Source organism: Nicotiana tabacum, chromosome 16, assembly GCF_000715075.1.
Source record: "Nicotiana tabacum cultivar K326 chromosome 16, ASM71507v2, whole genome shotgun sequence".
NCBI classification, from domain to species: domain Eukaryota; kingdom Viridiplantae; phylum Streptophyta; class Magnoliopsida; order Solanales; family Solanaceae; genus Nicotiana; species Nicotiana tabacum.
The window spans coordinates 119,899,343-119,926,663 of record NC_134095.1 but is presented as its reverse complement, the minus strand read 5'-3'; the positions used below and the strand labels follow the sequence as shown (position 1 = coordinate 119,926,663).

General features: G+C 35.5%; 1 protein-coding gene across 2 annotated transcripts; it reads right to left on the bottom strand.

Annotated features, from left to right (window-relative positions):
* Window positions 1–346: 346 nt before the first annotated feature.
* On the bottom strand, window positions 347–26,848 carry LOC107820803 (MADS-box protein 04g005320). Of its 2 annotated transcripts, XM_075233305.1 has the most exons (8): window positions 26,359–26,848; window positions 23,161–23,239; window positions 7,405–7,466; window positions 7,132–7,231; window positions 1,786–1,827; window positions 1,655–1,696; window positions 873–1,003; window positions 347–682 (listed from the first exon to the last, which is right to left on the bottom strand). In XM_075233305.1, the coding sequence occupies exons 1-8, from the start codon at window positions 26,541–26,543 to the stop codon at window positions 604–606; spliced, it is 720 nt and encodes a 239-aa protein (XP_075089406.1). In that variant the 5' UTR covers window positions 26,544–26,848; the 3' UTR covers window positions 347–603. The 2 variants fall into 2 exon arrangements, with proteins under 2 accessions (XP_075089406.1, XP_075089407.1); XM_075233306.1 differs by lacking the exons at window positions 23,161–23,239; window positions 26,359–26,848 and adding an exon at window positions 21,699–22,401.
* Between the last annotated feature and the right edge of the window lie 473 nt (window positions 26,849–27,321).

Sequence of the window (27,321 nt, the reverse complement as noted above, 5' to 3'; positions counted from 1 at the left end):
TTCCTTCTTCACGCAATGTCAGGGGAAGGATCACACCCTCAAAAGTGTGATATAGACAGTGTAACCTAATGCAAGCATATATTCTTTATTTTAAGTTGAAATTAAAACAAAATTGTAGATAAACATTGATTTGCTAATGATATTTCACTATTTGCCACAAAAATAAATATGTATGTTATAAGTAGTTCAAGTTGATCTTGACCAGTAAAAAGGCATTTTCCCACGTATGTATATTTATGATTGACATGTTCGAGAAAATAGATGTCTTTCCACGGGATGGCTCAAACCGCCGTGGCCTAGTAAAGCCTACTTGCATTATTTCCATGCAAGGCAAGAATAACTTAACTGAAACAAGAACAACGAGTCTAAATTAAAATAAAAGATGTAATTTGACTTATTCCATGACATATATGGTTATGCTTTGCGTACTCGTTAACTAGTTTACAATTCATACCAGCAGTAGTCTTTTGAAAGACTGAGACTTCAATTGTGTATGGGAAAAGTTACATTTATTAATTTTTCTTTTCCAATCTCAAACTGCATTAACTTAATTGCTTGTAAAAGGTAGGGTAAGTGAATTTGATTCCCCTTTAGCCCCAACCATCAAAGCATCCATCCAGGTAAAACTCCAGTAGCATTTTGTGTTGATGATTCTATGTTATCCCATGGCGCTTGATTGTACCTGAATCCGTCACTTTTAGCTCGACTTATAAATTCATAAATAAATATATAGATACACACACAACGAAATTAATCAGAATGTAGATATATACGATCACACACATTTTGATTCCACTTACGTTAGAATTGCGCTATAACTTAAAATGTTGCAAAAAAAGTGTGGTATTGCAACAAGGGCAACATTACCGTACCTGTTTGGCATTGTACTATTGCACTGTAGAGGCTGAAAGAACTCCTGAGGCTGAGCAGGTCGATGTCTAAATTGTATATTTTGTTCTCCAGTATCCCAATGAGTTTGGTAGGCTACATAGTTTTCATCCAACTGCCAGAAGCATTTCATAGAGAAACAACTGTTAACTGGTTGGAGAAAAGAATACCAAATTCCCCTATACATCATTATTACACGACGCCCCAAATAAAAAGTTCTTAGAAAAGAAGGAAAACTTTAGGTCTGAAGTTTTCTTGTAAAATCGAGGGTAATTGTACTTTTGGTAAGTCAACTTTCAATTCGTATTAGTCCTGTGTTTTACATTTAGATATGTAGGTTTACTCTATGTTGCTCGGAGTACTCTTCAAAAATGTTGTTGGTTGTGTGTCGGATCCTCCAAATTTAATGTATATTTGGAGGATCCGACACGGGCGCGGCATCACTTTTGGAGAATCCGAACAACATAGGTTTACTTGTATTCATTAGCTGCATTATTGCTAGAAAGATTAAACAACTCATTTCAAACGAAATCGAGAACAAATGAGCCAGATAAAATAGTACAAGGATTAAATGTAACATTATCCCATAAATTAAATGAGTTGTAGGAGGAAAAAATACATGAAAGTACTACTTTGAAAAAGTAATAATTCTGACATTTTATCCCAATAGATCACATGAAATTACGTAGATGAAGGTTTACTATTAGTAGCTTTTCTGGATTTGTCCATATTTTTCTAGTTGAAACCTTATTTAAGAGAGTTGTACCTTTATCTTCAAGGATCTGTTGATTTCAAGAAGAGATTGTTCCTGTTGAAACAGCAGAAGAAGGCATACAATGTCACATGAAAAGTTGAGCAATGTTCTCTTGCTTACTTTGGGGAATATAAAATACATACCTTTTGTTGAAGATCAGAAAGTTGATCAAGGATGTTTTGCGTCTGAAACATGTTCAAGAACTTGTTAACAAAACACTCTGAAATCTTGCAAACTATTTAGCATCTTTTATTAGGGTATAAGCTCATTTTAGGAAAATTACCAATTACCCATAAGCAAATTAGTATAAAAATTAATCAACTCATAAAATATTACTAATATTAGTCAATTATCTATTTGTAGCCAAAAAAAATTATTTTTTTGCTTTCTTTTGAGTGGTTGTTATTGGAATAGATTGGATACATCTTAAACAGTTCGAATCTCAGTTTTGGGATGATTTGATGGAGTTTTGAGGTGGTTTGAATTGAAAATTCGAAATAGAAGATGAAAATCGAAAAAAATAATATGTACCACACTATGTATCACATATATATCAAATGTATATTCATGTACACTTATGTGTGAGATTTATACGTTTGATACATGTATCGTAAAAAAAAAAAAATTAACTTGATTTTAACTACGGATTTTGATGCCAAACTAGTTCAAATCACCTCCAATCTTGCTCAAAATTTGTATATTGCCTCATTTACATGTTTTCAACGAATTCAAACCATACCCATTGAAAAAAATTCTTTTTTGCATTTTTTTTTTAATTTTGTATATCATTAGTAATGAATCTTGACTCCAAACTAATCTGATTCACCTTCAAACTTACTCAAATTTTGTATATTGACTCATCTATGTATATTTAATGAATCGCAATAATATCTATTGATTTTTTTTTTATTTCCTATATTTTTTAAATTTTGTATATAATTGGTATTTTTTTTTGTTATTTTTGGTAGCATAACTAAAATGGTTAGTTGTTGGTAAATATATTTTTTTTTTTTGGAACATTTCCGTAAGATTCTCATTTTAGTATAGAAGGAAGCCATATCTTTTGAGCTTAAATTAATTAAGAGTGATATTTGTTCTTATCAGTTTAATATCAAATACATAGTGCCAGCAATTTGTCACGGTCGGGCCCATGGTCAGGCCTAACCAACAAGGGCTTATCCGCTTTGACTCAGACCAGTCACCTCAAAGCTTTTGGGCTAAGATTTTACCCTGTTGGGGTTTAATCCAAAATTTGTCAACGGTTGAATTTTGAGTTTGATATGGCTAGGACTCAGTATCCTCGATAAGGTTTGTCTTACCATACTAAAGGTATCTACTCTGATACCGCACTTATTAGGGTCCAGGATCAATTGCAAAAGTATTGTTTGCTTTGCCCTGATATGGCCAAGGACTCAGTGTCTTCAAGGCTTTTGAGATTCGTGATTTTGCCCCTTTGGGTTGTAATCCAATAGATGTCTCAACAGTTGAATCCTAAACTTGCCGTTATATGGCCCATAAATTTCTCCACCCATTCTGATGTGAGATATACGTGGGGCAAGTCTCACGGAGAACCGCCTTTCAACTTGAACCATCAGTGATGCGGGGATTATTACACAGTCGAGATGATATATATACTCAAATTTTAAGGGGGAGGCCATCGCATTTGTAATGACCCGACCGATCGTTTTGAGCACTTGTACTTTGCACGGTGGTTTGAGAGCATGAGTAGCTCCGTATGATGTATTATGACGAATCGTCGTTTTGGTTTTCAGGCTATTCAGAATTGATTTGGAAGAATGATTCTCAACTAAGAATCTTTAAACTAGAAGAGTTAACCAAGTTTGACTTTTTAGTATTTGACCTAGGATTGGAGTTTCGATGGTTCTGTTAGTTTCGTTGGGCGATTTTGGACATAGGTGCGCGTCCGGATTGTGATTTGAAATATCGTAGTTGAATTTGGCTTGAAATAGTGATAAGTTGGATTTTTGGAAGTTTGACCAGGAGTGGACTTTTTGATATCGAACTCAGATTATGGTTCGTGAATTAGAATAGCTTCGTTATATTATTTGGGACTTGTATGCAAAATTTGGGTTCATTCCAGGTTGGTTTGCTATGTTTCGGCACTAGTTATGGAAGTTGAAAAGTTCAAAGTTCATTAAGCTCGATTTGAGGTGCGATTCATCGTAACGATGTTGTTATGCATAATTTGAGGCCTCAAGTAGGTCCGTGTTATGTTATGGGACTTGTTGGTATATTTGGATGGGGTCTCAAGGGGCTCGGATGAGTTTCAGACGGGTTTCGGACTATTTTGGACCATGTTGTTATTGTTGGTTTCTGCTGTTACCTGATGCTTCTGGTGTTCTTCGCGATCGTGAATGTCCGGCCGCGATCTCGAAGTGTAATTTGGTCTGCTGCGAATTTGTTCTTCGTGGACGCGATACAAGGAACGTGTTCGCAAAAGGTAAGCTCATCGGGTTCTGCTTCGCGATGGGGTGTCGTATTCGCATAGAACTGAAGTTTAGGAGCTAGAGGAAATGTAGGCGTTCGCGAAGTAGCAGCCGCATTCGCGAAGGGTTGGTCATGTTTTACATCGCGCTCGCGAGGACTATGCCGCAAATGCGTAGAGTCTTTTTATGCTGTGTGATTTTGTTCATCGCGAACGCGATGGATTTTCCGCGTTCGTGTAAGAGGATGCCTGGGCAGTATAAAGTACTCTATTTCGAGGGTTTCGGTCATTTTTACATTTTTGGAGCTATGGAGCTCGGATTGAGGCAGTTCTTGGAGGAATTTTCACCATATGAACTGGAGTAAGTGTTCTCTACTCGGTTTTGGTTATATTTCGTGAATCTATCTTCGTTTTTGGTAAGTGGATTGTGAATTTTAAAAAGAAAATTGGGGGTTCTAGCCTAAAGTTTCATAAAAAAAATTTTTTTAGTTCTGAACATCGATTCAGAGTCGAATTTTAGTGAAACTAGCATAGTTAGACTCATAATTGAATGGGTTGTCGGATTTTGTGAGTTTTTTCGGGTTCCGAGGCACGGACCCCAGCTGGACTTTTTGAATGATTTTTAGGCTTTTGATTAAAGATTCAACATTTATCAATGGATTTATTTTTTTTGGCATTATTTGATATATCTGAGTTGCTTTTGGCTAGTTTTGAGCCGTTCGGAGGTCGGTACGCGCGAGATGGCATTTTTGGAGCATCATTTGGCTTGCTCGGTATTGAAATTGGCTTGTTCGAGGTAAGTAACACTTCTAAACTTGGTGCTGAGGGTATGAAACCCCGAATTACCTGCTATGTGATTGGTGTTGAGGTGACGCACATGCTAGGTGACGGGCATGCGGGCATGCACCGTGTGAATTGTGACTCTATTAGTTCTGTGGTATTGTGTAGTTACCTGATCTTACCTATAACCATGAAATTTCTACATACTTGAACTATTGAGCTTTGATCCATGTTAGAAACCATGTCTAGGCTACATGTTTATCCTGTTGGGACCCACTAAGGTCATTTCTGCTGTTGAGTTATCTGCTTTCATTGCATACTCAGTCATACACATTCATATGCATATCATATCTCAGTCTCTGTTGCTATTTATTGATGCATCATATCATCCTTTTAGGCTAGTTTTATGGCATTGTGAGCTCGAGACACTTGATAGATTGATGACTGAGTGAGACCGAGGGACTGCGTGTGAGTGATATTATGGGATCGGGCTGCACACCGCAACATGTATATTGATTATATTATGGGATCGGGCTGCATGCCACAACATTTTATATTGATTATATTATGGGATCAGGCCGCACGCCGCAACAGGTTATATTGATTTGTGCCATGATTAGCTTGACATAGCGTTCAGGCTGAAGGAGCTCCTCTGGAGTCCGCACACATCCCTAGTAAGCACGGTTGATTATATTGAAGGATGGATCTTCCTTGGACATGAATCTTGTCTGAAGCATTTATATTACTGGGGATGATCTTCCCAACGGGCTGGATTTGGTCATACTCAGTACTGAGAGACTAATGATCAGTTGATGTATATATTTCGGGATGGATCGCCGGATTGGCCATATATAATACTGGTCGAGCATGATGAGTAGAAAGTGTGAGACAATGAGATTGAGTACTTTGTGAGTGTGAGTACATGAGTTCATCTCTGAGGTACATGGCATTGACATGCACATATGACATACATGCATAGAGATGCATTTATTCCTCATGTTGTACGGTATCACGTCATTCATGACTTCTCAGGCATATTGATGTATGAGCATAATGATATATGTTACACTGGCTATCTGGAAAGAAAAATGGAACATCTTATTGATTGTTGAAAGGATTTTTGGAAAAATTTACTGTTTTCAAACTCACTCATATTTTCAACGATTTCGGTAATGGATTTGGGTTTTCACTGATATACTTGAAAAGCAGAACTATTTTTGCGGAAACTATGAATAAGTTGAGCATTTCATCTCTAAATTACTTCTTTAATTACTTGTTTTACGTTGTTATGAATTGTTGTTGGCTATTGGTGTCGGACCCGACCTTGGTTCTAGCTCGTGACTACTTTCAACCTAAGGTTAAGTTTGTTACTTATTGAGCACATGTGGTCTGTTGTACTCATACTACACTTTTGTACCTTGTGTGCAGATGTTGGTTGCTGACATGCTGCGATCGATGGGAGCTGGATTTGAAGATGTACCTACGTTCCGGTCGTAGTTGCCTCTTGCTCATGGTAGCCTTAGAATATAAAATTTTGTTTATGTACTTTTCGAACAAATGATGTATTTATTTCATACCAGCTTTGTAAATTCTAATCTTAGAAGCTCATGATTTGTACTACCAGTCCTTGGGAAATGTATCGGATTTAGATATCTCTTTACTTAATTGCTTTATTAAATTGTTATTGGAACTGGTTAGTTGTTAATTTGCTTACCTAGCATGTTGAGTTAGGTGTCATCACGACTGGTTGAATTTTAGATCGTGGCAGCATTAGCTTGCTATCGGGTTTCTTGAGTGTTGCACTATTAATGCACGTCGCACCCCACCAAAAGAAAAGTGTAAAGAAGGAATTCATATTTAGGAAGAAGGCATATGATCTGAAGCCATGGGCGGATTTAGGGGGCGGAAGGGGTTCACCCGTACCCCCTTCGTCGAAAAATTATACTGTATGTATAAGGCAAAATCAATCTATTTTTTTATCTCTATATGTTATGTTTTGAATCCCCTTGACATAGTCCAAAAACGTAGCTAAGTGTCCAAGGGGGTTCAAAACCTTTGTAAGGTTATTGGTTCAATCCTCACTAGTTATAATCTTTTTAAAAAATCTTTTTGAACCCCTAGCGAAAATCCTATCTCCACTACTGTCTGAAGCTTCTAAAATATTCACATGGTCATCTAAAGTAGCTATGCTACTGAGAGCTGCAAATTTAGCTTGTACAGAAACTGACAAATTAAATAACCGGTAAAGGTGCATAAAACATACCCTTCTTGACCTTATTTGCCTCAAAGATGAATCCAGTTGGCGCTCAAGCTGTTCCAGTTCTTTTATGTTTAATTGTCCTAAGTCTTCTCCAAGGATATGCCTAAAGATTATGAATAATTAAATTCCATCTTATTTAGAACTAAGGACGAAGAATAGAAGAAAGAAGATCAAAAGATCATATATATGATTGTAAATGAAAAGTCAAAGTGAAAAATATTGAAGCACTCTTTAATTTCAATTATAAATTTTTCTCTCAAGTATATATGTGATCACCTTTGAGACTGTTGTAGCACTTCCACTCTTGCTTTCAGCTTCGTATATTCCTGGTAGCTATTCTGTTCCAATAATAGCATAATAGTCAAATAATACTACCGCCGTTAAATGATCTACTAAATCAGTGTGTCAAAACTTTAAAGGACAGTTCATATATCATACCCTCTCCGTTTCAATTTATGTAGACCTATTTCCTTTTTAGTCCGTTCTAAAAAGAATAACCTCTTTTTAAATTTGAAAACAATTTAGCTTAAACTTTCAATTGTACCCTTAATGAGAAGCTTTTATAACCACACAAATACTCTGGACCCCTTTCTGATAAATTTAGGATCACAAATTCTAAAAGTCTTCATTATTTGTTAGACTTTGTGTCCAGTCAAACAGGTTCACATAAATTAGAACGAAAAGAATATTATATTATAAGTATGAAGCCCCAAAATGAAAAGTGAATTACTAAAATATCTACAATAGATGAAAGACCATTTTATCCTTTCTTTGAATGCTACTTTTATATATTACTTTTGTATCAAAAAGTAAATTTATCTTCCAATAAATAACAATGTATACTATAATCTACATTGAATCAGACGATTGAGAAGATAGCATGAAAGATAGCTACAACAAATGATAAATGTGTACGTTGCATCCTTTTAACTCCTAAATAAAATTGTATTACTGGACAACCTTTTATTTCGTGATTAGAATTACTTCATCTTATTTTTTCACTTGTCATCATCTCTTCCCCTACATACAGAACTCATCTACAAATGCCAAATAAGGTGCATCATTTTCTTTCATGTTACTTTTTACAAGGGTTTTGTTTATGCCATACCTTTTTTTTATTCGTTCCTTCCAACTATTTCTTTATATAGAGTGGTTGGATTATGTTTTTAAATTTTAATATAACTGTCAAATCTAAACAATGTTTTATGATACCAAAAGGCTAAAAAATGAACTATGTTTTTGGGACGAATTAGGAAGAAAATCAAAGTATTTCTCCTGTATTGATGTGTTTTAGCACAAAATGTAAAGTGTTTCTTTGACATCCAAAGAGGTAAAAGATTAAATGTTTTAACTTTTCTTTTTAAATAATTTCGCCGTCTGGTGGCGAATTAAATGGTTAACTTGACAAATAGGAAGAAATTAATTTTATATTTTGAGTTTATAAGTTCTGAATTCAAAAAAAGGGAACTTACTGGATTTTGACTAAATTATTTATGCATATTAAGTAGATTTTTATATACGAATATATAATTAGGTACAATATGATTTGTACCTAATAAATTAAAACAAGTAAGAAAAGAAAATCACTTGTATCTAATTAAATCTTGATTATTCATCTTTGTAGGCTCAAATATCTAATCATCTTGACCTTGATAAATAAGTCAGTATACGATGATCTACATTGTTCATCCAAAAAATTCATATTTTATTCTCTCATGTACAATCAAATTTCTCTATAACAACCATACTCGATAACAAGACTTCCTTATAAAGGTTCATTTGGAACTAAATTTTCATGTTATATGCTCTAACATATATTTTTATAACAGCACTTTACTATAACATCTAAAAATATTTAGATAATTATTTTAATAATATTACTATTATTTTACAAAAATTATGTACTATATAACTTGGCATACACATGCAACGCACTTGTCGAGGAATTATAAGTTTTTATATTATAAGCGTGAAGCTCATTAGTGTGAGATTTATTTACTAAAATATCCTTTAGAAGTTAAACGATCAATTTATCCTCTATCTAAAAGTTAATTACCTTCCATTAAATTGTTAATTAGCTTATTAATTGGGATCCTATTAAATGGTAAATTATGGCTAACGTATCAATTAGAAAGGAATTTTAATCATCACCTGAGTGTTTTCATCTCCTACCATTAAGCTAAGCAGTATAGTGGTGTTCATTAAACTTTTCGTCTTCTTTGCAGTCAAACTTTATTCATCTGCACCAATGATTCATCTGTTACCAAATTAATGTGCTAAGTAATTATCTTAACTCTGCTGAAGAATATTATCAGTTTGCTAGATAAGTTCTGATAACCGATGAGCTTATATAAATGGATTTATAAATTAGTAATATCATAATTAACCATCACCATTAGAAGAAACGACTGAGGAAAGCTGCAGATTTACCAGGTAAGTTTATTTTCTTTTGTTGCCTCCTAAAAGTATTCATGAAACTGTATAATCTTGTTTATGCAAATTTTATGAAGCAACGCTTCAACAGTTATTAATCTTGTTTAGTACTTGCGTGTTAATTGAAAATGTGTTTGTGTTTTCCTTCTACGAACTGTTTCAAGGAACTGGTTTGCATTTTTGTGGTTAAAAGTTATATTCATAGAAACAGTGATAAATTTTAGTTGCACCTGTAAATATTCAAATTTTTGAAGGTTGAATCAAACAAAGGATATCTAAGACTTACAATTATATGGTTTATATACACCAATTGAATTTTTTTTTTATGTGAGTGACTTTCACGTATCTTTGGGGTTGAGATCCAGTCCAGTACAATTTGGTCAAGTATTGTTCAATGGCTACCTAAGATCGCACCACATCATCTAAGTAAAATCTGATAGCTCCTATTTATTTGTATTATATAAATTAGAAAAGATAGTTCTGATTTAGTTCTGATTGATGAGTCACGAGCCGGTGTTAACGAGAGATTGGAAGTTTGGAGACAGACTCTTGAGTCTAAGGGTTTCAAGCTAAGCAGAACGAAGACGGAATAACTTGAGTGTAAGTTCAGCGCTGGGCCGGGGGAAGTGGACGTGGATGTTAGGCTTGAGTCACAGGTTCTCTCAAGTAGAGGCAGCTTCAAGTACCTTGGTTCGGTTATCCACGGGGGAGGGGACATCGACGAGGATGCCACATACCGTGTTGGAGTAGGATGGATGAAGTGGAGGTTAGCATCTGGAGTCTTGTGTGACAAGAGAGTGCCAACGATACTCAAAGGTAAGTTCTATAAAGCGGTGGTTAGACCGGCCATGATGTATGGGGCAGAGTGTTGGCCTATTAAGAACTCACATATCCAAAAGATGAAAGTAGCAGAAATGAGGATGTTGAGGTGGATGTGCGGGCACACTAGGATGGATAAGATTAGGAATGATGATATTCGGGAGAAGGTGCACGTGGCTCCCATTGATGACAAGATGCGGGAAGCGAGGCTCAGATGACTCGGGCATGTTCAGAGGAGAAGCCCCAATGATCCGGTAAGGAGGTGTGAGCTGCTGGTTGTGGAAGGCATGAGAAGAGATAGAGGGCGACCTAAGAAGTATTGGGGAGAGGTGATCAGGCATGATATGGCTAGGATTCAGATTTCCGAGGACATGACACTTAATAGGAAGTTGTGGAGGTCGAGTATTACGGTTGTAGGCTAGGAGGTAGTTGAGTCTTGCGTTACTTTGTATCTTTGTGAGCCTAGTCCGGCGGGGTTTTGTCTAAGATGGCTTGGGCCAATGTCGTGTCTTACTATTTTCTATTTTCGACGTAGGATCCATTTACTAGCCATCGTTTTTGCTTTGCATTTTTCTTCTGCATTTTATGTTCCTTTTTCCCTATAATCTCCGTGGTGAATCCAATATTCTCTCCTTTTGTCTTTTTACTTGAACCGAAGGTCTTTCTGAAACAGCCTCTCTACCCCTTCGGGGTAGGGGTAAGGTTTGCGTACACACTACTCTCTCCGGACCCCACTTGTGGGATTTTACTGGGTTGTTGTTGTTGTATATAAATTAGAAAAAATATTCCACCATTGTCCTATTCTCTTTCCTACCTCTCTCCTCTCTCTTCACAGATTTAATAAAAACTTGTTCCTCGACGGAATTATATTTCCATGTCATTCCTAGCTATCAGTTTCATTCTTCTTCAGTGATTCATTTTTCATACGAACACTGAATGATTAGAAACGAGTTAGCATTTGAAAGATTGTAGTTAATTGGAGAGATAATAACCAATGGCCTTCCTACGAACATTGAAGTCTTGAGTGTGTTGACATCACCACATTCCATTGATGAACAAAAGAGATTGAAGAAAATCCTAAGGTTTCTAAAGTAGAGAGAGAAGAGAGAGGTCGGTCAGTCACTAGAACATTCAACTGACTTATGTAATTATTGTTCTACTAATTACTCTATATTCAATTACACACATGTATATCAAATGTACAACTATAAAAATAGAGCTACAGCTAGAGCTACAAAATTGTTGGGCTTGGTGGACTGATGGTTGATGTTCTAATGGGGCTGTGTTAGTGGGTTGTGCAGCTTCGGCTTCTATTGTTGGGCCTAATCTGTAGTATTAGTGTTAACACCCCCTCAAGCTGGAGGGTGAGAACACACCAGGCTTATAAAGAATACCATAGTGAGGCTGGCCAGACAATGCTTCACGATGTCAGCTAGCTGTGCAGAACTAGGAATAAAACTGAAGGAAACAAGCCAGAATTCAAACATTCACGCACATAGTGACAATCAATTTTTATGTATTTGGTGCGTTCATAGAAGTTAAGGTTCTTGGTTATCTGTAAGGCAGTCTGACTGTCACAGTAAATAGGAACAGGGCTGCAAATGTGCAAGCCATGATCACCCAAAAGTCGAACCAACAAAGAAACTTCAGCACCAGCCTTTCTCAAGGCCCTATACTCAGTTTCAGCTGAAGATAAGGAGAAAGTAGGTTGTTTTTTGCTTTTCCATGATACAGGGTTTCCATCAAGAGTGATAAATCTATAAATAAATTTTCCAGATATAGCACAGACTGCCTAGTAAGAATCAGAATATCCAAGAAGAGAGAAATCAAAACTACTAGAAAGAATAATACCCTAGGTGGATCATTCAGAAGATACCTTAGAATATGTAAAGCAGCATGTATGTGGGGCATTTAAGGCTTCTGAAGAAATTGACTTAAGTGTTGCTAGAGAGAAGGAAATATCTGGTTTAGTATGTTGTAAGAAGTTGAGCTTGCCTACCAATCTTCTGTAGGTGTTAGGATCAGTGAGTGGCTCTCCCATGTCCAATACCAACTTGGAGGAAACATCAAAAGGAGTCAGAACAGGTGTGAAACGATTGTAGTTAAACTCAGAAAGGAGATCAGAAGTATCCCTGTGTTGAGTCATAAGATAACCTTGAGGGTGCTGGGAAACTTCCAAACCCAAAAAATCGTGAAATGTTCCTAGATCTTTGATCTTGAATTGGGAATCCAAAAGAGGATTTCAAAGAATTCAACTCAGAGACATCATCCCCAGCTAAGAGGATATCATCTGCATATACACATAGGACCACCAGAAAACTAGAAGATGACTTGGTGAAGAGAGAATAATCATTGAGGCTGGAAATGTAGCCCCTAGAGAGCAAGGCTTCAGACAGTTTTGAAAACCACTGTCTAGAAGCCTGCCTGAGGCCATAGAGGGTCTTCTTGAGCCTGCAAACCAGTGGTGAAGAGGTGGAGGAAGAAAGATATGGTGGAGAAAGAAAAGATATCAAGTGTAGACCTTCTCACTTAGGTCACCATAGAAGAAGGCATTGTTCACATCAAGCTGAAAAACAGTCCAACCTCTCTTGACAACCAAGGTCAACAAATATTTAATAGTAGTCAGCTTGACCACACGGGAAAAGGTCTCAGTGAAGTCAATACCCTCTCTTTGAGCATCACCCCTAATAATCAACCTTGTTTTATACCTTTTAACAGATCCATCATCCATTTGTTTGATCTTATAGACCCACTTACAAGGAATGTTTGTCTTATTAGGTAGTAGAGGAATAATGTCCCAGGTCTGGTTTGCTTCAAGAGACCTAAATTCTTGTAGCATAGCCTCCTGCCAAGTAGGGTTTGATGTTGCATGCTGGTACAACTGGGGCTCATGCATATGATAATCACTAAGAGAAACCCTAGAAAGATCAGTAGGAGGAGCAGGAAGTAGGGCAGAGTTGCAAACATAGTCAATTAGGTAGGTAGGCTTGGCAACAGTTCTAAGGGACTTCCTACGGATAGGAGAAGTAGGGGAAGAAGGAGAAGGAATGTTAAGAGTAGGAAGGGCTAAGAGAAGGCAGATTGGATGGGACAGGACTAAGATAAGAAGGAGAAGATGCTAAAGGAGACATATGAGGATTGGGAATTGGTAGAGGAATATCTTTAGGAATAGGAGGGGTAGTAGGAACATGAGATGGGGAGTCCATAAATGGTTTCACAAAAGAATGAAAGGAAGAAGAAGGAGGGGACGAGTTATAAGAAAAAACATGCTCATAAAATACCACATCTCTAAAGAAGAAAACAGAAAAATTAGGAAGATTCAGTAGTTTGTAACCTTCTTACCATAGGGTAACCCAGAAATAGACAAGAGATGGCTCTTGACTGGAATTTGTCCCTGCCAACCTTAGGAGTTGTGGTAAAGCAAAGACAGCCAAAAGATTTTAAGTGTTCATAGGTATGTGGATTGCAATATAAATTTTCATAAGGAGAGAGGTTGAGTAAGAGACGTGAAGGCATTCTGTTAATAAGGTAAGTAGCAGTGAGGACATATTCACCCTAAAATTTAAGAGGAATCTTAGATTGAAACAAAAGGGTCGTGGCAACTTCCAAAAGGTGTTTGTGTTTTCTCTCCACAACACTTTCTGTTATGGAGCGTGAGGAATAGTGGTTTGGTGAAGAATACCCTCACCTCTAAATAAAGTAGTAGCTTCAGCACTACTACCTATTTTAAAAGCATTATCTGACCTAAAAGTATGAACAAAGAATTTGAAATGCACCTTGATCATGGATGTAAAAGCTTTAAGGACAGAGAAGGCATTACTCTTACAAGAGAGAAGATGTGTCCAGGTCACTCTAGTAGTCTAGTATAATCATCAACTAGAGTGAGAAAATACCTGAATCCATTATAGGTCTTAGTGTTATAGGGTCCCCAAATGTCATTGTGAGCTAGTTGAAAAGGAGCAGTAAAATGCATATAACTATCATGAATGATAACCTTTCTTGTCTAGCCATTGGGCAAAGAAAAATTGTTTAGAAGAAACTTTATCAGATAAATAAGAAATAGACTTTATTTTATGAAAAAGCATATGACCTAATCTTTGATGCCAAAACAAGTCCATTTTATTAATGATGGATGTCTGATTACAAGTAGAGTCAATAGCAATAGAAGGTAATTTATTGAAGCAAAAAGTAAATGAACTTTTTATTACTAGGAATTGAACTAGATTGAACCATAGAAGTACTAAATGAAGATGGAAATAGTTTAGTATCTAGATGTAGATAGTATAATCTCCTAGCAACCTTACCAATTACCAGTGGCCTCTTCATAAAAGGGCCCTGTAAAAGATAATTAGTTTTAGTAAGTACTGCTATGCAATCCAACTATGTAATAAGTTGATGAATCGAAATTAAATTGAAGTGGAAGAAGGAACAAGAAGAACATTGACTAATATCATGTCTAAGGTGTGTAAGTTTTACTTTATAACCAGCTGATATATCTTTTACTTTATAACCATTAGGTAAAGTAACAAGGAATGATTTAGGTAAATGTGTAAGGTTTTGAAGTAAATGTTTATGTGAAGTCATGTGGTTAGTGGCTCATGAATCCAAAATTCAAGGTCAAACACCTAGATGTGAAGATGCACATGCATGAGAAATAAGGGAATCAGCAACATAAGCACTACAGAAACCTGCAAATTGAGCAAATGCAGAGTCTTCTGTGGAGGAAACAATAGGAGACATCCCAGTAGAGAGCTGAACTTGTTGAAACAGATTTAGAAGATGTTGATATTGCTCCTTGGTGAAACCATGAGCTAATTTATCATAGGAAGCAACATAAGAGGAAGGAAGAGGGGCATATGGAATCTTAGTCTGGACACAAGAAGTTGATTTCTTGTTCATAGCGAATTTAAAATCAGCATGGAATCCATGCAGCCTATAGCATTTGTCCACAGTATATCCAATCTTCTTGCAATACTTGCAAGACACATGATTTACATTCCTTTTGGAGTCAAAGTTGATTCTCTGAGTGAGGTTACTGTTGTTATTGTTGAAAGGAGTAGGAGAAGTGTTGCAAGATACCTCATAAGCTGTAATTTCATTATGCCGATGTAGCAGCCGAGTTGGCGATGACGTAGTTGCTACATGTTTTTAAATTGCAGAAGACAAGGAAATCCAAGGCGAAAGCTTGCTTATATGATGGGATTTCATCAACAATTTTTTTCCAGAGTCATGACATTAGAATCAGCAAAAGAAATCTGGGACTTTCTGAAAGAAGAATACCAAGGAGATGAGAGAATCAAATGCATGAAAGTGATGAATCTCATCAGAGAATTTGAGATGCAAAGAATGAAGGAATCTGGAACTATTAAAGAATTTTCAGATAGACTTCTTATTATTGTGAATAAGGAAGAATGTTGGGTACTAAACTTCCTGATAGTAGGATTGTCGAGAAAATTCTTGTAACACTACCTGAGAAGTTTGAACCAACTATTGCTTCCTTAGAAAATATTAAGGATCTGTCAAACATCACTTTGGTAGAATTGTCAAATGCATTTCAGGCACATGAGCAAAGAAGGTTAATGAGACAAGAATGGTCAATAGAAGGTGCACTACAGGCCAAGTTACAAAACAATGCTGGAAGCAAATACAAAAAAACTGAAAGGGAAAAAGAATCATTCTAGATACAATCAGGCTTCTACTAATAATGGTAGTAGCAGTGACTCCGACAACAATAAAGGAGAAAGATTTCCTCCATGTCAGCATTGTAGAAGGAAGAATCTTCCTCACTTCAAATGTTGGAGAAAACCGGATATGAGATGTAGGAGATGTCAGAAACTTGGGCATGCTGAGATCATCTACAAGGAAAAAGGATCTCAACAACAGGGAGAAGCTCAAGTTGCAAATCAACATGAGGAAGAACAACTCTTTGTTGCATCATGTTTTGCATCTAGTATTTCAAGAGACAACTGCTTATTGATAGTGGTCGTACAAACCACATGACCAGTGATGAGAAGCTTTTTAGAAAGTTTGATAGATCAGTTACAGCACGAGTCAGAATTGGAAATGGAGAATACCTCCCAGCAAAAGGAATGGGGATCATAGTTATTCAGAGTTATAAAGGTACAAAACTTATTTTCTGAAGTTTTGTTTGTTCCAAAAATTGATTGGAATTTATTAAGTCTTGGACAATTACTAGAAAATGGATTCAAATTATTTTTTTGAAGATAAGGCCTGTCTGATAATTGATCCAAGTGGTCAGTAATTATTTAGAATTAAAATGCAGGGAAAAGTTTTTATCTGAATCCGATGGAAGAGGAACAACTAGCTTTTTCAAGTCAGCCCATCGTTGCAGAAACTTGGCATAAAAGGTTGGGTCACTTCCACCATAAGGTTATTTTGTATATATGGAAAAAGGATCTGGCAAAAGGCTTACCTCCACTTGAAGAGGAACTCCCAAGTTGTGAGGCATGTCAGTTTGGTAAGCAAATAAGATTGTCATTCACAAAATCAACTTGGAGAGCAACTCAAAAATTGCAGCTGGTTTATATAGATCATGGAGGTCCCTAAAGAACTCCATCATTGAAGGGAAACAGGTATTACATTATTTTTATTGATGATCTAACAAGGATGTGTTGGATAAACTTCTTAAGATTCAAATCAGAAGTCGCTGAAGTTTTTTGTAGATTCAAAGCCGTGGTAGAAAATCAAAGTGGCTGCAAAATACAAGTGTTTAGATCAAATAATGGGATCAAATCCACTTCAGATCATTTCAAAAGCTTTAGTGAAGTTGCTGGAATAGAGCATCAACTTACTGCTTGGTAAGAAAACAAGGTTGTCATTCACAAAATCAACTTGGAGAGAAACTCAAAAATTGCAGCTGGTTCATACAAATCTTGGAGGTCCCCAAAGAACTCCATCATGGAAGGGAAGCAGGTATTACATTATTTTTATTGATGATCTAACAAGGATGTGCAGTGATTAAAAAAGCATTCGCTTCCTCGCTTTAAGCGAGAAGCAAAGCGAGTTATGAAGGGCAGCGCTTGAGGTAATAAAAGCGACTCTGGTACGAAAAAAGCGAATGCTTCTCTGTAAAAACGAGAAGCGGTAAAGCGAGAAGAAGCGTCCGCTTCTATGTTTAAAATTAACTCAAGCTCTATTTTATTAAAAAATGAGGTTTTCTAAACCATAAACACTGTCTGGACTTCTTTAACAGCAGCGAGACTAGGGTTTTTCTTCAACAACAGCAGCGATTTCTTCTTCTCTTCTTCATCAACTTCTGATTTCTGAAATAATCTCAAAGCAACAACTAGGGTTGTTCTTCTTCTTCTTCAATACAGTATGTTCTACTTCTGCACTTTTGATTTTCAGTCTTCTTCTTTTTTTTTTCTTTTTTCTTTTTCTTTTTCTTTCTAAACATCCAAAAAGCGGCGAAATGTTGGCGAATTTTTTTCAAAAAATTTTTGCCCAATTTTTTCAGTTTCTGCCGAAAGTAGCTACTTTGTCCCTAGTTGATGAAGAAGAAGAAGTTGAAGAAGATGACGAGCAATATAATAATGATAGTGGAATATAAGAATTTGACAATCTTGTAGAAGAATATGATGCTCATTTTGTGCTTTAATTATGCTACTCTTTAGTTTTTTAATTGAAGTATTGAATATTTACTTACAATTACATATGTTGTCTATGCAGTATTTATTTTATTTTTTTTAAATCCCGCTTCACTTAAAAAACGAGCGTTTTGCTTCTCGCTTCTCATTTCTCGTGAAATGGGGGTTGTCGCTTTTCCTCGCTTCATGCTCTTCACAACACTGAGGATGTGTTGGATATACTTCTTAAGATTCAAATCAGAAGTCGCTGAAGTTTTTTTGGAGATTCAAAGTCGTGGTAGAAAATCAAAGTGGTTGCAAAATACAAGTGCTTATATCAAATAATGGGATCGAGTACACTTTAGATCAGTTCAAAAGCTTTTGTGAAGTTGCTGGAATAGAGCATCAACTTACTACTCCATATATTCCACAGCAAAACGGAATAAGTGAAAGGAAGAATAGGACTATCATAGAGATGAAAAGGTGTATGTTGTATGAGAAAGAGCTTCCCCGAAAGTTATGGGCAAACGCAGCCAATACTGCTGTATTTTTGTTAAATATGCTACCCACAAACTCAGTGAATAGTCAAAAACTTTTAAAGCTTGGCATGGGTATAAACCTTCACTAAGGAACATTAAAATTTTTGGTTGCTTATGTTTTTCTTACATACCTCAGGTGAAAAGGGATAAACTTGACAAGAAGGCGGAACCTGGAGTTTTCATTGGTTATAGTTTGCAGTCAAAAGCTTACAGAATTTTCCATCCACAAACTGAAAAAAAATTGATAAGCAGAGATGTGGAATTTGTTGAGCAAAAGCAATGGAATTGGGATGAAGATAAACAAGAAATGGAAGCTAATGAGTTGCAAAATCTTGAGGAGCGCATCGACCATCTTCCAGTTAGAGGAACCAGATCACTTTCAGATATCTATCAAAGATGTAATGTAGCAGTCTTTGAACCTGTCGAATATGTAGAAGCTAAAAGAGACAAGAAATGGATAGCTGCAATGCAGGAAGAGCTGACCATGATTGAGAAAAATGACACGTGGGTGCTGTTGAAAGACCTTAAGACAAAAAGATCATTGGAGTTAAATTTATTGCACTAAGCTAAATGCAGATGGCTCAGTGAACAGGCACAAAGACTGGCTTGTGGTGAAGGGCTATGCTTAGATTTTTGGTGTAGATTTTTCTGAAACATTTTCACATGTGGCAAGACTTGACAAAATCAAACTTCTTTTGGCAATTGCAGCACAAAAGGGGTGGAAAATCTACCAAATGAATGTTAAATCAGCCTTTTCGAATGGTTTCTTGCAGGAAGAAAATTATGTTGAACAACCAGAAGGGTTTGTTGTGAAAAGGCAAGAAGACAAAGACTATTTGCTAAAAAGGGCTCTCTATGGCTTAAAGCAAGCTCCAAGGGATTGGTACAGTAAAATTGATGATCATCTTTCTAACTTAGGTTTACAAAAAAGCCTAAGCGAATCAACTCTTTATATAAAGCACAGTAACTCTGACGTTGTTATCATTTCTCTGTATGTTGATGATCTTTTAGTAACAGAAAGTAATGTTGTGCTCATAGAAGAGTTTAAAAGAGAGATGATGAAATTTTTTAAAATCGCAGATCTTGGAGAGATGGCTTTCTTTCTTGGAATGGAGATTAAACAAGTCCAAGATTAAATATCCATTTGTCAAAAAAAATATGCAAAAGAAATTCTAAAGAAATTTAGAATGGAAGACTGCAAAAGTATGAGCACACCTATGAATCAAAAGGAGAAGCTAATGAAGGATGATGGTGCTAAAAAAGTACAAGAAGGAAGTTACACAAGCTTAATTGGATGTCTAAGGTATCTTACAGCAACAAGGCCAGACATACTGTATGTTGTAAGTGTAGTATCCAGATTCTTTAATTCTCCAAGTGAATTGCATATGAATCTACAAAAAGAGTGCTCGGGTATGTCAAAGGAACAATAGATTATGGAGTCAGATTTAGCAAGTGTCAAAATTTCAAACTTTAGGGATTTTCTGATAGTGATTGCGCTGGTTCTGTTGAAGATATGAAAAGTACTCCAGGGTACTATTTTAGTTTTGGCTCATGCTATTTTTTTTGGTGTTCTAAGAAGCAAGAGATTGTTGCTCAATCAACTACAGAGGCAAAATTCGTTGTTGCTACAACTGTTATCAATCAAGCTTTGTAGATAAAGAAAATATTATGCGAGCTTGGTTTGGAGATTAAAGAAAGCATTGAGGTATTTGTAGACAACCAAGCTGCTATAACTATTTCTCACAATCCAGTATTTCACGAAAAGACCAAGCATTTCAATGTGAAACTATATTTTCTGAGAGAAGTGCAAAAGGATGGTCTGGTGAATCTGGTGCATTACAAAACGGAAGAACAACTGGCTGATATTTTTACAGTATCTCTTCCAGTAGGCAAATTTGAGCTCTTGAGAATGAAACTTAGGATTTACAGCTCTTGAGGCAAGGAGGAGTGTTGCAAGATGCCTCATAAGCTGTTATTTGATTATGCTGATGTAGCAGCTAAGTTGGCGATGATGTAGCTGCTGACATGTTTTAGAATTGCAGAAGATACTTAGATATTTTTTGTTCCTAGGCTTAAGATTTTTCAGTTGTGAATTTTCTAGTCTTTAGGCATGTAGTTGTTTGTTGATTAGTTCCTGATTATTAGGAAGTTTCTGCTTTAGTATTTACTGCAATTCTGTTAGGATCTATTTGTATTTAAACAGCTCTCCATTCAGCTTAATAACATATCTCTCCTTTTCTTCTTTATGCCATTTGATGCTTTCTCTGCTAAACACTAACAAGAAGCCAGAAAAGATGCAGAATTGCCAGAAAAAATAGGAGCACGTGGTGCTTCTCTCTGGCTCTTATCCTATTGTAGGATAGAAGAGACTTTACTTATGGGTGGTAAGGGACTCATCATCATGATGGTGCTTTTGACAGTGAAATAAGATTCATTTAACCCATTAAGGAACTAAAACATATGTTGATCTTCTATGAACTTGAGAAGAGCTCCACATGAACAAACAGGTCCCGCATAGGAAGAATTTAACTCATCCCAAAGTGTTCTAAGTTTAGTGAAGTAATTAGCTATGTATGAAGAACCTAGACAATTGTACTTATCTTCCTCTGAATATGTAGATATTTTGACCCATTAGACTACCCAAATCTCTCATTAATGTCTTTCTCGACCGCTTTGGCTGTCTTAAAATACATTACACTAGTGGCAATTTCTCTAGATACAAAATTTATGATCCAAGACTTGACCATATCATTACATCTTTCCCAATATGGGTAATAAGTTGAGTTTGGACTAGGTTGAGATATTCTCCTATCTAGGATCCCTAGTTTGTTATTGACGGACAAAGAAGTAAACATGCTACTTCTCCAAAGAACAAAGCGAGAGCCATTAAAAGGTATCGAAACCAATTGGCTACTAGGGCTGTCCGAAGGGTGTACATACAAGGGATGAGAGGGATCTAGGGAAAAAGGTACAAAACCTCTAGAGTTAGAGGTCGTGGTATTATCCACATTATCGCGAATGCTACCCATAGCAGCAGGCTCAGTCAAACCACACAATCACACATATACAATCACCGAAATGGAGTCAACTTGAGGAGAATAACAATGTCTACATATACGGCATGCAAACCACAGAATATGTCTTAAACATGATGAGAATCAGGTTGTAAATTTGTAGATAGGAAGAATATTACCGGCCTTTTGAAATAGAGAAGTAAATTCTGAGTAGGCAAAACCCTAGGACGAAACTCGCATGAAGTAAAAAATGTCGATAACCTTTGGATTTCAGCAAAATATGACCACGAGAGTCGATTCCAGCACAAAATCAAAGAAATCCCCAATTTTCCTTCAAGAAAATCACGCTCCAATGGAAATCCCAAATCACCGAACCAAACAGAAGAGACGAAAACTCCGATCAAGGGTAACATCGGAGTGAAGCTTATGCCGAGATGAAACTGATTCCCTGCTCTGATACTATGTTAATATCACCAAATTCATTGATGAACAAAAGAGATTAAAGAAAACCCTAAGGTTTCTAAATTAGAGAGAGAAGGTCAGTCGGTCTTTAAAACATTCAACTGACTTGTGTAATATTATTCTACTACTTAGTCTACAAACAATTACACACATGTATATGAAATATACAACTAAAAAATAGAGCTACAAAATTGTTGATCTTGGTGGACTGATGGACTGATGCACTAATAGGTCTGTGTTAATGAGTCGTGCAGCTTCAACTTTTGTTGTTGGGCTTGATCTGTAGTATCGTGAACAAATTGCTTGGTAATGGAGAAGCAATTTCTAAAGGAAGAAAATGTTGGCGACAATTCTGAAATCTTTGAATTGAAGGAAATAGAGGAGAGAGTAGGAAAGTGTAAAGGACAATGGTGGAATATCTTTTCTATTTTATAAATAATAATACAAATAAATAAGAGCCATCTGAGTTTACTTAGATGATGTGGCGCGATCTTACGTAGCCATTGAACTACTAGACTGGATCATAACGTGTATCTTTGTAATAAATAAACTACTACTTCTTTGGAGATGCACACCATGAAATTGACAATGATCTATTATATCCATCTAAATAAAGGTATACGGTGATCCAATTTCTACACAGCTTCTACAAAATATTACCTTTATTTGATAACAACCTATTAATATGTATGCAGTTATGGAACGGCTGAGGTTACAATTTCTTATAAATATGACACGAACTTTAAAATGTGAAGCATTTGTAACTATAGTCGATGTTGCTCATATTCAAATTTAAATTTGGTGTTGTTAGAAACATGAAATGTCACAAATAAGAAAATTATTAAGTTGAATATTTGATTGCTATGTATTTAGTTTAAGCTTGCACTTTTTCCATTCTAATTTCGTGTAACTCATATACACTATTCTAATATGATGTATATCATTTTAAGAAGTTTGTACTTATACTATGAAACACACGATGCAACGCGCGTGTTAGAAAACTAGTAAAAAGAAACGAAGGGAGTATATAATTAGTTACTGTTTAATTTTACCTAGTTCATCCAAAGAATCTAACTCGATGAAACTTGAAAGAGAAGGTAAAGATAAATTGTTCCTTTTTTTTTTTAACTAAATAGTAAATTACTAAGTCAGTTACAAATCTAAGGGAGATGAATGAACCTGAGAATCGGTTGAAGATTGGCCAGCTTCAAGGTTGGAGTAACTGCATCTGTGGTATCTCTCCAGTGTCTTGGATATACTAGAAAAAAGGCAAGTTGTAGAACAGTGACAGTGCTAAGATAATAATTAAGTAAATAAAAATGGTGATCTCTCACTTCTAAATGATATCAGACAAGGCAAAGATTTTGAGTTCAAGTCTCACAACGACTAATAATCAAAAAAGAACTTTCATGTGCTCTGGTCATGAAAAAGAATCAAGCCCGGCACATGAGAAGGTATATTAAGATGACAATTAAGTACATAAAAATTTACTATCTCTAATAGCTTAAGCTTTTAGATGAAATGGTCATATTTTTGCCAAATTTGGGAACATCATCTAGAAGCCTAAAAGAATGCTTTATTTACTCATAGATAGGAGTGGCAAACGGGCGGGTCGAGTCAGATATGGTTCGGATTGAAAACGGGTAATGAAAAAACAGATCAATTATCCGACCCGATCCATATTTAATACGGATAAAAAATGGGTTAACTGGCGGATAATATGGGTAACTATATTATCCATGAATATTTGCATATGATCACTTTTGGGAGAATTCTTAGTCTCTCTAACTTGAGGAACCCCTAATTTGAGGCTTTACAAATGTAAAAGTTAGACTCATTGGTTATCCATTAGTTACTAATATAACCATTTTCTAAATGGATAATATGGTTCTTATCCATATTCGACACATTTTTAAAAAGTTCATTATCTAACCTATTTTTTAGTAGATAATATGGGTGGTTAACTGTTTTTTTTAACTATTTTGCCACCCCTACTCATACTCATAGACAAGAGATCAACAAGTGTATTCTTACCATAATATTAAAAGTAAAGCCCAAACCATAGTACTTCAACCAAGAAAAAAACTAATTAATCAAAGACAAAGATATATGAGGTCTAATCGGTCTTCAACGCAACCATCATGTAGAGCATAATGCATGCTTGATTTTATCTCTCACTAATTGTCTTTCTATAGTGGCTTGCTTATAAGTTATAATTACTTCAGTTTGGGACTTACTTCTCCTACTTTGAATTCCTCGAACTGATTGTAAATTAGCTGTGGCAAAATGAGATAAATGGATATGCTAAATATTCTAACATTGATAGTTGGAATCACAGCGTCCCTTTTGATACCTCTGTGGAATTCCTCATTTATATGAAAAAATATAATTTCTCATACTATGTTTCGTTCTCACCATGTTATGTCAGTCTTATAGAATGATTGTGAAACCAATAATACTATATGGGAGTAAATATTGAGTATTTGTGATCCAAAGTATCCACATTATGAGTGTACTAGAAATAAAATCTAGCAGCAATTTAAGCTTTTAGATGAGATGATCACATACTTCAACATGATACCAGAGCAAACATATGTTAATGAGATGGTCACACACTTCAATAGTATACTATCATGATGATTTAAGGTGCTAAAAAGATACAAGATAAACGTAAAAGCACATGAAAAAGTCTTAAAAACCTACACTATGTTGAAATCAATACAGACATAGCAAATACTTTGCAGAATACAATGGAAAAAATGATTCGTTGGCAATATTAACAAGTTGATTTTAAGGCTTAGTTATTGTTGCTTCACTTACATTAGATCTACTGTTTGCCGTATGTGTTGAGTTTGATTAGAGATTTATATGAGAATGTCGAGATAGATGTATAATATACTCATACACTAGCTAGTATATCAACATAACCCCTTGTATGTCTGTCAATGTATGCCAAATTGATATATAAATTCCTAAGTGAACTAAAAGCAATTGTGGATAAAACTGGACCTAATTATATATAATAGTGCATCGAACTTATATCTTAATTTTAAGAGTTGGTGTCGCGTATATAGATCAATATGTTTCCATGATGTTGTTTTCATAAAAAGAAAAGACAACTAATGATATGCAAGGAAGGATTAATTGAAATAATAAAGTACAGTCAGAAAGAAGTATTAGTGCATCTTTAAATGCCACCAATTTATCAATTAAGAGCATTTGTGTGATTGTGTCAAAATTAGATGAAAGCACCATATATAGGCAAGTCCCGTTAAGAAAGAGACGATTAAAATATTATCTTAGTAAGATAGAAATACTGGAAATCAATTACGTGATGAGGTCGTTCCGCCCTTGTCGCTGAATATAGGGAATATGTTCTCATAAAATCTTGCTTCAACCTGACCTATCTAGCGAGCAATCCCAGTTCAAGACAGAGAACAAGGCAGGAAGCCAGTGTACTTTTACTTTGCTTCTTCTCCACCAAGCACGGTAATCTAAGCATAACTATAGGTTCCGTGGCTACTTAAGGAACTCCGATTCGATATGCTCATAAAAATTAATTCATTCTAAGACATTATGCTAATTTCATAGGCATGAAAAAGTTAGTTGTTAGTATTTGTTATGTAAATTGCTATACTAATTAAGGTAAAAATGAGAATTTCTTCCGGAAAAGCAAAAGTGCTAGTATAAAGATATGATTATGATTTTAAAGCTTCAGACTGAAAGGAAAATCTCAAGTCTGCAAATGTTATAAGCATTATTGGGTACCATTTTCACAGGCAAAATGCAGAAGAAATACTCAAAACCACATCAATTCTTTTCCAAGCTCCAGCAGCTTTAGATCCATATTATAAGGCTTTTTCTTTTGTACTTGTTGAAGAAAAAGTGGAGATAATTAAACGAAGGGAAAATTGTCGAACATCAAATCACAACCAAAGAGCTTTATTTACTTCTTCTGGATTCTTGAGATACCAGTTACATTTGTAATTTACAAAAGAAGAAGTTAGATCTGCAGATCAAATGGCAAATTGGCTTGCACCCTTATAAGTCAGCAGCCACGAGTCCTACTACTCTAGGTTAAAATAAATATATACGTATATATATTCTTACTCAGATCTCACACCTATACCCAACCAATAAAACTCAAGAAAAAAAGTTAAAGGAAGGAATGAAAGGTTAGACACAGGGTACAATGGACACATAGAGTTGTATCTCTTTCAAACTTGTTAAATCCCTACCCTATTAAAACAAGATTAGAAATCACTGAAAACCTTACTCAAATCATTTTTTTTACAAATATGTGCAATTTAAGATATATGATGAGCTTAAATGGAGCGACACGAACAAACAGTAAACATTCAACTGTATAAAACGTACCTTGAGCTGCTGCAGAATTCATAGAGCTTGCCGCGGTTAGAGAAGATTATAAGAGCAACTTCAGCATCACACAGAACTGAAAGTTCATAGGCCTTTTTGAGAAGTCCATTTCTTCTCTTAGCAAAAGTAACTTGCCTGTTTATCTTGTTTTCTATTCTCTTCAGTTCTACCCTTCCCCTTCCCATTATACTAATTTCCCTTTTTTTCTCTTTCTCAATAAATATAAATATAAATATAATATACTCCCAACTAGATTCTTTCAAATCTAATATAATATTTTAATAGGAAAGCATTCAATGTATGAACTCTAATAAGAACTTAGTATCTTTTTGCAGTTAAAAAGCCTATCTAGAGTTCCCCTCTTCTGCTTCTGTTTCTTCTTTACTTTCTTTCGTTTTGTTGTGAGGGGGATGGGATAGCTTTGTGGGTCAGGTCTTAGGTTTCCTGATATATAAATACGACGTTGTATCTGTATTTCTATACTTTGATAAATATCAACTTAGATATTACTATGAAAAATGCATATATGGTGATACTGCAAAGTGCTTTTGTTATATTTTTTTCTGGTTTTGCAGGTTTGGTTTCTAGAACTAAATAGTATGCTATTATTCCTAGGACGAAAAAAGACGAGACATTATTTTCGTTAGTTCTTTTTTTTTTTTCTTTTGGAGGGGTCCCTTTTGTTTTATGTTTTATATTATTTCCGTGTCACAATTTACTAATGTCAAATTCAGATTTGTCTAAATTTCAGTCGCAAGTTTCCTCTGTTTCAATTTGATATTTTGATGTTCCTTCACCTTTGCCAAAACATTGTATTTTAATTAATTTTCATGATTGGGAATTAAGGCTTCTTTAGCTTATAAACAACAATTAAAATTTCTTTCCATATTACAAATATGAAAGGGAACACCACAAGCAATGACTTTAAAATGATTTTCTTTGTGCCTTTTTTTTTTTTTTTTT